The 13,247-nt window shown below is 36.1% G+C and overlaps 1 protein-coding gene across 1 annotated transcript in view; it reads right to left on the bottom strand.

Annotated features, from left to right (window-relative positions):
• Positions 1-13,247, bottom strand: part of LOC148299302 (uncharacterized) — a 91,540-nt gene that overhangs the window by 60,848 nt on the left and 17,445 nt on the right. Inside the window, exons 11-15 of the mRNA XM_088276218.1 lie at positions 11,825-11,957; positions 11,157-11,253; positions 10,685-11,015; positions 9,717-9,829; positions 9,118-9,241 (exon numbers count right to left, since the gene is read on the bottom strand). Of these exons, the coding sequence (XP_088132344.1) occupies positions 9,118-9,241; positions 9,717-9,829; positions 10,685-11,015; positions 11,157-11,253; positions 11,825-11,957 (798 nt within the window). The remainder of the gene's footprint in view (positions 1-9,117; positions 9,242-9,716; positions 9,830-10,684; positions 11,016-11,156; positions 11,254-11,824; positions 11,958-13,247) is intronic.

The following is a 13,247-nucleotide window of genomic DNA, read 5'->3' as shown; positions in this document are numbered from 1 at the left end:
TTATTGAATCTCTTGTATGTAATGTATATAATCTAATAATTAAAAAAAAAAACAAACAAATAATAATAAAATTAAAAATTTTAAAAAAAAGTATTTCGGCTCAACACAGGCCATGCCTAAAGAGCCGTAATACATATAGTAAATGTATCTATGAAATAAATATGGATCTATGAATGTATCTATGTATCTATGAAATAAATAAATAAAATAAAAAGTGATCAGCATAACAGGTCGTAAGCCTTGTAAATATCCAGACTACGTCTATCTGTGGTCTCAAGTCTTGTGCGCCTATTATGCGTGCGGTGGTTTGACTTTGTGAGGAATTAAGAGATAAGGCGTAGGATGCAGCAAATCTTGGTCACAACTGTCGTCAAGAAAAGGCGATTCAGTTGGCTTGGCTATGTACTCCGCATGCCTCCCGAGAGCCGCCATCAAGCTTGCCTCTTTTACAAGGCATCAGGTTCCCGACCACTGCTGACAATTCGTCGGCAGTTCTCGTCAGAGCTTCGGGACGCGGATCTGACTTGGGAGGATGCAAGGGAGCTGGCGGCCGACAGAAAAGCCTGGAGACAAGTCTGGAGTATATGTTCCACATATATTAAAGTATATGATTTAATATATAATATACCAATTATCTTGTATTAATTGATTTGTCAGGTTAATTGGCTGTATAACCGTGTCGCACACGTCCCGTTATCTGGAATGCGCGCAATATGTCGCGCTGGCCGAGCCGCGATAAGCCAATGAGCGCTAATGATTGAGCAAACATATTTGCGCCATCGACCCGACTTTGGGCCGAGAGTGTAGCGCAAACACGCGTCGAGTGGGACGATAATGGAGTGCGTACCGGCATGCCGTACCATGCATCGCGACCGGATCGGGTGCCTCTTATCGCTGCCGGATTCGGATAGCCGGGAATCCGGAAGCGATCGCGCCAGAAAGCGCGACATGCTACGTATATGGAGCCTAAAGGTGAGGACAAGGCTCCACATTTCGTCGTAACGTAACATTCGCGGCGAGCATCCGACTTCCGATGGAGCGCTCGGCTCGTTGTACATTCATTCACAGTGAAGCGCCCTTGAGGTATTTTTTTTACGAAAATGGCGCTATATAAGTTATCCAAATTTATTATTATTATTATACGAATGCTCGCATCGTAACGTGTTACGTTACGACCAAATGACTCCGGGCAGTCCTCACCTTAAGACGACGTCGAATACAACGCGAATACGCGGCCATCGCAAGTTTACTTTTAATGCGAATTTTACTCGTACGAATCCATGTTTAAACATACACATCTCGTATGAATGTTCTAATTGGTCGCGCGAATCCCAATTAGAACAACATTTTGAGTGTATCCAAATCTTCTTCTTCTTCTTCTTCTTCATGAGCCCTCTGACCTCCACTGCTGGAAAGGCCTCTTCCGTGTCCTCCCATTTCCTAAGGTCAGTTGCTGACGACAAAGTCGCTGCTCCCACAGCGACTATGTCGTCGGCCCATCTCTTTTGGGGTCTTCCGACGCCTGTTTGTGACCAAATACTTGTTCACAAATTTGGGTTTCTCCACTTTAGGAGTTATTTTACTGTGTGTGTGTTCTTTTTGTCACATTCCATATAGTAGGTACATTTGATTATATTGTATCGGGTGTATGTAAATATGTCTAGTCACTCAATATTGCATCATAATAATAATAATTAATCGCGTTTGTACAGGAATCACAAATAGTGAACCCTCTCCGCCGTATCACCTTATCAGGACTAATTCCATATGTCTATTATGCTGATAAAGCCATATGCTGTATAACACGAGAACAGTGCCCAGTACACAACACTTACATATTGCTTACTCGTTTCAACAACGTCATACATCAAAAATCGTCAATTTTCAGTTGTGCATGTTTTGGGAATGCCCAGAAAATGTACTATATCCCAGTAAAAGCGGCATATTTTAAACTTAATATTTACCCGCTTCAGGGCAGAAAGTATTGTTTTGGCATTTTGAAGAAAATTTGTTGTATTTTTTTGAATATACTTACTACATATTTTTTAAATGGAGAGAAAACCTTCAGGTTTTACCTAAAAAGATCTGTTGCACAGTAAAAAGTTCAATAGTGGCTTGATATTTATTTTTAATACATTGTATTATATTATTAAACTTTAAAAACGATTTCCTGAAAAATAAAGTTTTTTGATATATGACGTTGTTGAAAGGAGTGAGCGATGTGTCACAACAGATTTGAATAAAAAGTGGTATTTACCAAATAATTAATCCTCAAATAAGACAAGTGACTGCCGAATCAACTAATGAAAATAAAAAAAATCACACGATGATTCGAAAAAAAAGGATAAAAATACGGTTTTTGCGTATTTTTTTTATTGCAAGCAATGTAGTGAAAAAGCGACCGTTTTAGCGTACACGAATTTACAATATTACGTACGCATCGATTTTTTGAAACGGTAAGCAAAAAAACCTGATTGAAAATGTTCGGTCGTTAATTTTTATAACTTGGAAGTTTCGCGAACATAAAACCGAACGGGGTGAAAAGAAACGCGAGAAATCGACCGCCCCTCGATTTTACTATATTACAAAAATAAAATAAATAACATGGACGTGCATTACGTTACATAAGACAAGAAGCATATTTTTAGCTAAAAGACTAACCTTCATGTTGATTCTCCGAAGGGGTAGGCAGAGAGAATAGACCGCCACATCAATATGTTGTCTTTGCAAACATTCCTCGCTTCTTCTACACTCATACATACCCGCCGATTATTCCGAATTCTGACCTGACCGCATTCAAGTATTTAACATACTTGATCTTGCCAATGTTTCCTCGGTCTTCCTCTGCTCCTGTTTTCAACTACATTCGCCTCACAATTTTGTTTTACTGTTCTTTCCTCACTCGTTCGCTCCACATGTCCAAACCATATCAACACACTTTTCTTAATTTTATCGATAATGCTTATCTCGGCCTTCTTTCCTTATTTCACCATCCGAACATGTATCATAGATCGTTTTTATGCATATTCGTATGAGAAATTTCGACTGCATTCCTTTTTTGCCATCAGGATTGAGAACAGCTGCAGGGGTAGTCAGAGAGGATAGAACACCACACCAATCTGTCCTTGCAAACTTCTACAATCACGCATCTCTCTATTCATACCCGCCGATTCTTCCAACTCCTGACCTGACTACGACCAAGTATTTACATTTTTACCAGTAAAATATACACAACTCTAATGTATGGAAGTGAAACATGGAGTTGGCAAAGAAGGATGAAAGTAGACTGAATGCAGACGAAATGCGATCTCTCAGAAGAATGTGCGACAAAACGATGTATAATGGAAGTTCGAATAGTGAAATAAGGAAGGAATGCAAAGCTGAGATAAGCATCATCGATAAAATTAAGAAACGTGTGATGAGATGGTTTGGACATGTAGAACGAATGAGTGAGGAAAGAACGGTAAAACTAATTTATGAGGCGAATGTAATTGGAAAAAGGAGCAGAGGAAGACGGAGAAAACATGGCACGATCAGGTATGCCAAATACTTGAAAGTGGTCAGGTTAGGAGTCGTAATAATCGGCGGGTACGTATGAGGAGATGCATGAACGTGGAAGAGGCAAAGAATGTTTGGCAAAGACAGAATGATGTGGCGGTCTATTCTCTCTGCCTACCCCTGCGGAGAAGCGGCGTGATGGTTAGTTAGTTAGTTAAAATATACACACATATACATAATAGATTTAAAGAAATGGCGGTATTTACCAAGAAAATTTATGGTAAAAAAAATAGCGTATTTGAAGTGATAATTTAACGAGCCAGTTATTATTAATATGTAATACAAATGTATTACATTATATGTGAGTTACAAATAACCCACATATTTATTTTATTTATTTATATTACTTAATTCTACTGGAAAAGATACTACCAGAGATACAAAAACGAAGGTCAAATGGTAATGGAATATTTCAGCAGGATTTAAATGCCACAAATAATATGAAATTTTTCACACCAAAACAATAAACTGTGTTGGACTGGTCAAGAGTTTTGCCAGACATAAACCTTATTGAAAATCTATCGACAATCTGTAAGAATCGGCTCTCCAAAATTGACTGCACTACAGTGGAAAAGCTCATTTTGTCCATAATTCAAGTGTGGTTTCGTGACGATAAAATGGCATCCACGTGCCAAAACCTTGACGTGGTGAAACCACGTTTCTCCTCTAGCCTGGCAAAAATAATCAATTATCAATCGTTTAATTTAATTAGTCTTAGGAAAAAAAAAAAAAATTCTGTGCGCACAAATATTTTTTATGGCTCCGACCTTTTATAATTTACCTGTCGTAAAACTAAAATGTAGTTAAAAGGTTTGAATCATAAAAAAACTGTCGCCAACCCGCTGGCCTTTGTAAAAAAGGGATTAAAGATATTTGCCGATGGTTCTTTATTATTATATAGAGCAAATAAAATTAAATGTTTGCTAATTGATGTCTAGACGTTGAAAATTTTGGGGGTGGATACAAGCGCACCGTCAGCCAATGAAAAATGGTTTCGAGGGCGTGATCTTCAAGGAGAGAAACTGAATATAACGGGAAGAAATCAGTGGGATCGCTCTCTTGGAAGCCAACAGTTGGAAGGATCAGTTGGGAGGAATCAGTCGTAAAAGGAAAGACCGACCAGTCGGACTGGTCGGAATAAGCTCTTGGAAGCCGGGACTTGGAAGCCGGCAGTTGGCCGGAAAAGAGTTGGTCGGAATAGTGACTTGGAAGCCAACAATTGGAAGGATCAGTTGGAGGGAGTAAGTCGTAAGAGGAGATCGACCAGTCGGACGGCTGGTCAGCCAGAAGACACAGAGAAGAAGATGAGTTGGAAGGAGCATCCGGGAAATCAGTGGGATCGAGGAGTTGTAAGCAGCAGTCGGGAGAGATCAGGGGGATCGAGCAGTCGGGAGAAATCAGACGAAGAAGCATACCTACACCAGGTTTTAAGACTTAAGTGAGGAGAAGAGCGGGAGCTCTACGCAGGGAGAGAGAAGATAGAAAAAAAGGGATTTACTCATCCGGAGTATCAAAAGCAGACCCACGCCGGGTCATAAGCCTCAAATTAAGAGCTGAAGCTCTACTAGGAGAAGAAGAAGATAAGAAGCAAGAATCATCGCACGGCGCCCCGTCATAAGAAGAACCTCATCCCAGCATCCAACGGCGCAGCTTTTTCACAAAGGATCACGGCCACCCCAGCATCCCACGGCGCATCTTTTCCACCAAAGGTTAGAATAAGTTTAATTTAAGATAGGATTAATTAATTTTAAGCTAATTTAAGATAGTGAATAAGATTAGTTAAAGTTAAAGTCACTTTCGTATAATTTTTATATTTTTAATTAAATCAATTTAAGTATATTTTTTGTGCTGAATTTTCTTTCATCTCCCTACCCCTCTTTCTAATATTCCCAGGGTATATCAGCTTGATAAGGTGGGCGACGTCAACCTTATATAAATGATGCCAAGAAGAGTAAAATCTTTGATTGAGCCCAAATGAGATCACAGTAAACATTAATTTTTTATATAACTAATAAACAAAAGATTTTACATTTTTTTTTACGTAAATACAACAAAAAAAGTTTTGTTTCAATTAATCTGTTCGATACTGTATGTGAGTTATAAATAACCCACATATTTAGGAAAATTCTGTTTTTTTTTACCCAAAGAATATATATCGCCCACTCCTTTCAACAACGTCATATATTAAAAATCGTCAATTTTCAGTTGTGCATGTTTTCGGAATGCCCATAAAATGTACTATATCCCAGCAAAAGAGGCTTATTTTTAACTTAATATTTACCCCCTACAGCCTACAAAGCAGAAAGTGTTGTTTTGCATTTTGAAGAAAAGGTATTGTTTAATTATTTTTTTAAATATACTAAATATTTTTCAAATGGAAAAAAAACATTCAGGTTTTACCTAAAAAGATCTGTTGCACAGTAAAAATTATTAAATTATTTTTAATACATTGTATTATATTTTTAAACCTTAAAAACGTTCTCCTGAAAAATCGAGTTTTTTTTTTATATATGACGTTGTTGAAAGGAGTCAGCGATATATTATCCTAAAAATAATTTGTCCAACTACCCCTTCCCATTTCTGCCCTCCTGGTACGTCTCTCGGCCCTGTTTATTGTGAAATATGATATCATTTCCTCCTTAATGGCTCGCTATATGAAATCACAAAGGGTTGAAAGCATCTATTTCCGTCTGATGCATTTCAGTGTCTTACAGCACACAGAAGCGTTACGAAACTGGTAGCGAATCCAAGCGGCGATAGAAGAACTATCCTAACTGCATTTAAGACCCAATGTATGATAAATCGCAACTTCATTTTCCTTAATCCTAAATAACTAAACTACAGTCTGTTCACAGTTATTTTCCTCTAGTTTTTTTAAAATTATTTATACTGCCAAATAAATAATTTGAAAAAAAACTTGAGGTAAAATAACTGTGAACAGACTGTATATTGTTGATACAATGCCATTTGTGGACCGCACAATATTGACATATCGCTTACTCCTTTCAACAACGTCATATATCGAAAAACTTGATTTTTCAGGAGATCGTTTTTAAAGTTAAAAAATGTAATAAATGTATTAAAAATAAATATCAAGCCACTTATTGAACTTTTTACTGTGCAACAGATCTTTTTAGGTAAAACCTGAATGTTTTTTCTCCATTTGAAAAATATTTAGTATATTTAAAAAGATAATTAAACAATACTTTTTTTTCAAAATGCAAAAACAACACTTTCTGCCCTGTAGCGGGTAAATATTAAGTTAAAAGTATGCCTCTTTTGCTGGGATATAGTACATTTTTTGGGCATTCAGAAACATGCACAATGGAAAATTGACGATTTTTTATATATGACGTTGAAAGGAGTGAGCGATATTAAAAATGTGTGGTACCTATTTTTATATTTTCCAGTTAACTAAACTGACCCACCACAGCTAGTAGATAATAAAAGCTTATAGAAAAAAAATACAGTTACTGCCATCTGTATGTCAATGCCCAAAACCAGACTGAAGTTGAAAATAGATCCCTACTAAATTTCATAAAATGTTTAGCAAAACTTTCAAACGATGTCTCTATCCATGAAAAACGATACAAATTTTTATCAACCCTTCAACGGCAATCGGCACACAATCCGTGCCATTTTCGGTTATGCCCAAAGCATGTTTGGCACACAGTGTGGCACCCAAATTTAAACTTCTATCACGATTTCAATGAGCTCTATACTGCGATTTTTTCACACATATATTTAGAACTAAAAATATCAGGTTCTTTATTTATCAATTTGAAAAGTTTACATAATTTTAAATTTGTCTCAATTAAAAAAACAAAACAGAAAAAAAAAAAAAATTAAACTTCATTTAAAAAAATCCATATAGTTGAAATAATTGGCGGATTTGTATGAGGAGATGTATGAGTATGGAAGAGGCTAAGAAAGTTTCCAAAGACTGAGTGGTGTGGCGTTCTATTACCTCTGCTGGCGCGAAGCAGCCTGATGGTTAATTATAGTTATAAAAAAAGATTAAATTTGGTAATTCATCAAATAATTTCCAATAAAAAGTGTCAAATGGCAACTGGTGAGCCCACTTGGGTTGTTTTCTAAGATTTGTAACGCAAACAAGTGGAAATACGTGAGCAGTGTTCGAGTTGGCACAATGTGACACATGCGCCGTCCGCGAACACTGCTCGTTCAAAAGCATCAATTGGTTGACCGGTTAACTGCCAAAAGCGTCTTAAGACGTATAATTTTCTGTGAACGGAGCGCCGCTCATACAAAAATCACGTCTTAAGACGCGCCGTTTTAAATGGGCTTTCAGTAAAGAAACTCAATTATTTAAAATGTACAAATATATTGAACGCATAGTGACATCTATTGAGAATATCTTTGCATACTTAGAATTGAAACAGAATTTGTTTTTACCACTTTAAATGTAAATTAAAGAGAGTTTTGTCGTCGGAACAACTGATAGCGCACAGGGTTGTCCAATAATCCCCGAGTTACCGTCACTGCCGAATCTGATGACAATGATTTTTTATTTTTTATTTTTTTTTAAATCATAGTGTGTGTGTATACTTTTAATATTAAACTAACATGAACAATTACTTTTGATATATAATTTAGTTTTCATATTTTCTATGACAAATTTTGTGACAACCCTGCACCATGAACAATTAATTTTATGATTATGGATAAATGACTGCAAGACTGGCGCGCTCTTCATTTATTTAGTAACTTTTATAAATAAATGTTTTTACTTTTTCAATAACAATATGTTTGGAAGGTTTTATTTGTCGTAAAATTTGCGGCGTGCTGGGTACCACCATACATGTACCTGCCGGCAGTTAAAAGGTTAAAATGGTTTATTACTACTGATATAAGCGGAAATATTGTAATGAATAATATTTTCTTTAAGCTACCATGTTTAAAGGTTTTAACTGGATCCACGCGACTCGCATAAACGTAAGTGTTTTTACTTTGCTCCAAGTTTCGAACCTCAGTTCAACATGGAGGGATTTTTTCATCGTGTGGGACTTTGGATAAAATAATACGTCAATCCTTGGCCTTATGACATCTGTTGAAATATCTGACTTATAATTTGTAACATCACAAGGATAAATAAAAAAACAGATCCCTGATTTTTCTTGAGGTCGATAATTAGTCCGCGCCATAATCATGCCCTATATCTGTCTCACTCTCGACGCTACGCATCGCCAGTGGGTAAGAGTGACACACAATGCGTGCTTTGATTTATTTATGTTACGATCTTATTTGTTAATATTACGATATATTTCAAGAATAATGTGACACAAGTGTATTATAGAGTACCAAAAAGGCACAATGAATCCCATTGAATGTTTTTGTTTAGGAAAATAAATCATTTCTTAACTAAATACATGATAAAAGTAATCATTTTAAAACGGCGAAATACCGCCGCGCACGGGCATCTCTCAGGAACAAAGTTAACGCGGTTAAAAGGTTAAACTACATTAAGTATGCTAAGGGTTAACTTTAATTAATTTCTAATAAATTAATGATAATAATAATAGAAGTAAAAGAACTTACCTGCAGTCTTTGCAACATGAGATCGACGAGGCAGATGATTTTATTAGACAAGATGACGTAATCACAGTTCTGGGGACAGTTGAGGCACGCCAATCTGTAGAGATTGCCCGCAGTAATGAGGGTCCTGAGAAAAGACAAGAAAAATATATTAAAATATTCGGTTCTAGAGTCAAAAATATTTTTTTTATTTTTTATTTTTTGTATATGAAAGCATTGTTAACTTGTGGTATGGTAATATAATACTCTCATTATCATTCATAATTTACCTTGTGTAATACATATCACTTAAAAACTCTGCTTCACAACTACCAGTTACAGAATAACCATTCCATCATCAGAAAAAAACTTAAATTGGAAAACTTTCTCAACAGCAATATTGGATGTTAGATGGATTATATTGCATCTTAGCAGTATGGCTGTCCAAACTTAAAACACAGTAAGGGACATTTTTTTTGTAGTACGTTTTTTTGCATTTTTGGACTAAGTAGAATCTACTTAGTCCAATAATGCAAAAAAAATGTCCCTTACTGTGTTTTGAGTTTGGACAGCCGAGTATACCCACCAATGTACTATATAATATACAAAAAAAAATCACTTACTTCATTGATATATCCGTGAAGTTTTCTTTCTCATTTGTACCAGTTGAAAGAATATCATTGAGAATTGAAAATCCATTCAACTTCTGCCAAGCCAATTTCTCAGAGGGATTGATCTGCCGAGGAGAAAAAAAAACATTTAAAAATTACATCATAAACATCGACGAGGTGTGGGCAGAAGACAGATCTCCTGGCTCCGGAATATACGAGATTGGACGGGGATCAGAACTGTCTAGATACTGTTGAGTGCTGCCCGAGACAAGGACAATTACTCTGAGTGGATCTATAAATATTGTGGATGAGTATCATCGTTGAACAACAAACTAGACAAAAATATCGAAATCTTTTAGTACACAACCATGATACACGATTTACACACAACGAAAGTTCGATAGTCCCAAGAATTAAAAATAAATATGGGAGTCCAACACTGCAATACATTGTTCCCAACATTTTTAATTTGTTGCAGACGGATGTTAGAGGTCAAAATAAAATATGGAACAAAGGCAAAATAAAGGAATGGGTGAATGATCAAGAGTTAATTCTATAAAAATTGTAAAATGGTTTATATCTTTTAATTTTTTTTCGTGTGTATATTAGGTTTAAATAGATACAAACAATAAAAAACGCAAAAGAACTCCACCAACAAGACACACAAGGTGGCTTGGTGGGTCTCTTTTTTAATTTAATTTGTATTGTATTGTATTGTATTTTTTTTATTTAAAATGTGTTTTATAATTGTTATCTTTAATAAATAAATAAAATTTATGTAAATTCTTCTCCGTCTTATTCCTCATTGCTGAGGGTTGTGACCCTTGCAGAAGCAATGACTCTTCTCCAGTTATCCCTTGACTGCGCTGCACGTAGCGCTCCAACCAACGAGGTGCCTGCTGCTGCCTTCATTTGATCGGTCCATCGTGTGGGGATCTTCCTCTCCCTCTTTATGTAAATAAATAATTTAAAATCCTCACCTGCTTTTCCATTATCCTGGAGAGTTCTCCCAAGAACCGATCCAGCTGGTTCAAGTTTCCCCCGAGCCCGTTGACGAATCCCTCCCCCTTGAGGCTGCCGTTCTTGCTGAGGTCGCTCAGCGAGGAATGCACCGAGCCGACCCTTGACTCCAGGCTGCCGCTCTTCAGGATGCTCTGGCTGCGGGCTGCCGAGATCAGGCCCCCGGCGCTGGAGACGTGATGCTGGCGGTGGACTATGCTGGCGATCTGGTTGATGGAGCGGGACATCTTGCTCTTGGTGGAAAAGGCTTCCGTTGCGGGGAATTCGTACGACGCCTCGTACTCTTGTCCTCTGTGAACAAAAAAAATCATTTCAACCCTTCCCACACTGATTATCCGATAATAACACATGATCTTTTGATTGTTTAAAATTTTTAATTAAGATGTTTTACGATAATTTTTTTATTAAAATTGAAAAAAGTTAGGTACGTACTTTGTAAACAATCTTTGCTTGATTTTTTTAAGCTTTTTCTTCTGCGCTTTGTGCTTTTCCCTTGATGATGATGTAGAAATCCGGTTATCCTCGTTACCTAAAACAAACAAAAATATTTAAGGAAATTAAAAGAATATAATGTCGCCTCCGTAGTGTAATGGTCAGCATGCTCGGCTACCGTTCTGGAGGTCCTGGGTTCGATTCCCAAGGGGGGTAAAATAAATATAAGTGACTTTTTCACTGTCATATTTATTCAATATTACCCTGAACTGGTACCTAAAGCGGAGGGCTGATCACCTTTCCTTCATGTGTAAATGATCAAGATAACACTGCGTTTATATGACGTAGTGCCCTATGCACCATTGGGGTGCGGATAAGGGTTTTATTTTTTTTTATTTATTAAAAGAATGTTTAGACAGAAGAGCTTGGAGACACTTCTATATATGCGCCCTTGAGGTTGTATTTTACAAAAATGGCGCTATGTTAATCATTCAAAATTATTATTATAAACCAGGCTATAACAGGTCGTAATCCCTGTAACTACTTCCATATTCTTTTTCATCTATGTTGTGATATCAAAAGTAGAGGAACCCAGATGTGTGAACAAGAATTTGTACATACCCAAAATGTTGTAAATACAGTATTTAGATAAAGTGTGAGTAACTCACCGTCGCCATTACTGATGCCATTATTTTCATCAGAATTGGAATCCCGCTGCGGAGTTATAGAATCTCTGTTTGATGGGTCATTTTTCTTCAATAAATCTTGACTCGCTTTTCCTTGATTGTGGTCTAATACGAGCTGAAAAGAAATATGGAAGATTACATATCCATCCCTGAAGATGACGAGGTGCTTGTCATAACTGGTTGGAAATAAGTACCACAAATAAAAGTGGTTTAAAACAAACTTTGAGTTTTGCATTAAAATAATTATATGTGCCACAAAGTATCTGCAAAAACACACACATTGACACATTGTTGTTGGGCCACATTGATCAGCCCTGACCCTTATAGCTATTATAATTAGGGTCATATACTAATCACAAATAACCATAAACCCAATTCCCATCTGTGCAATGTTTTTTGGCGTCTCTCGTACCCTACCACAAGTAAACAAATAAAACGCTTATAAGCGTGTCCCGCTCTCTACCAACAGTATGTAAAAGATGCTTTAAAGAGTTTCACGCAAACAATGTGTTTAAAGAATTTTAAATGAACAAACTTTTACTTTATATCTACAATACAATCTAGGAATGAAAATTTGTTTAACATTTTGAATAAAACATAGTTTTAAAAAAATTGCTTTGCAAGAGAAGGTCTGTCAGGAAGCCTAGATGCTTCTGTATCAGATCTGGGAATGCAGTTGGGACATCTTTCAATATACAGTGAAACCTCTTTCTATCGTTTTTAAAGGGACCTATTGAAATAAACTATGAATGTGGGAAAACAATGAATGCGGGATAAAGAAGTCAATACACAAGGACATACAATCGAGTAAAAATACCGTCCCCCCATTGGTAGATTGAAATTTTAAGAATACAAGTTTTAGATATAATTAAATGTATTAATTTTAAAAAAAAATACAAAGCTGAACAAAACCCAAAGATCTTCAGACTTCTTCTGCTGTATCCATCACACAAGCTTTTGATAGTCTGTATCTCACCCGTTGAAATACTGTCGTCAATTGTAAAAAAATTTAGTAATTTTTTTCAAAATGTAAAAAAAAAACAGACAAATTATATCAAATATGTAGCGCAATTCAAACAATGAATGCGGTAAAATGGTGGGAAGAAACGATCGAAGTTATGTACTTTTCTATGAAATTAATTTGGGGTAGAAGAAATAAAGACACATCCGGGAAAACGATTATTAGAGGAACGATAGATAGAGGTTTCACTGTATATTATTTTTTTTTGTGTGTATATTAGGTTAAAATCGATAAAAAAAATAAAAAATGTATTAAAAGAACTCCACCGACAAGATACACAAGGCGATTTGGTGGGTCTCTGCAAAAAAAAATGTTCTAAATATGTAAAAATTGTGATTTAAATGTATAAAAAAAAAATATAAAAAATTCATCCAGAAGCACAGG

The sequence above is a fragment of the Brachycentrus maculatus genome, unplaced genomic scaffold (genome assembly GCF_059751285.1).
Source record: "Brachycentrus maculatus isolate JH-2025_06_01 unplaced genomic scaffold, ASM5975128v1 h1tg001196l, whole genome shotgun sequence".
NCBI classification, from domain to species: Eukaryota; Metazoa; Arthropoda; class Insecta; order Trichoptera; family Brachycentridae; genus Brachycentrus; species Brachycentrus maculatus.
The sequence above is the reverse complement of the archived record's forward strand: the minus strand, read 5'-3'. Positions and strand labels throughout refer to the sequence as shown.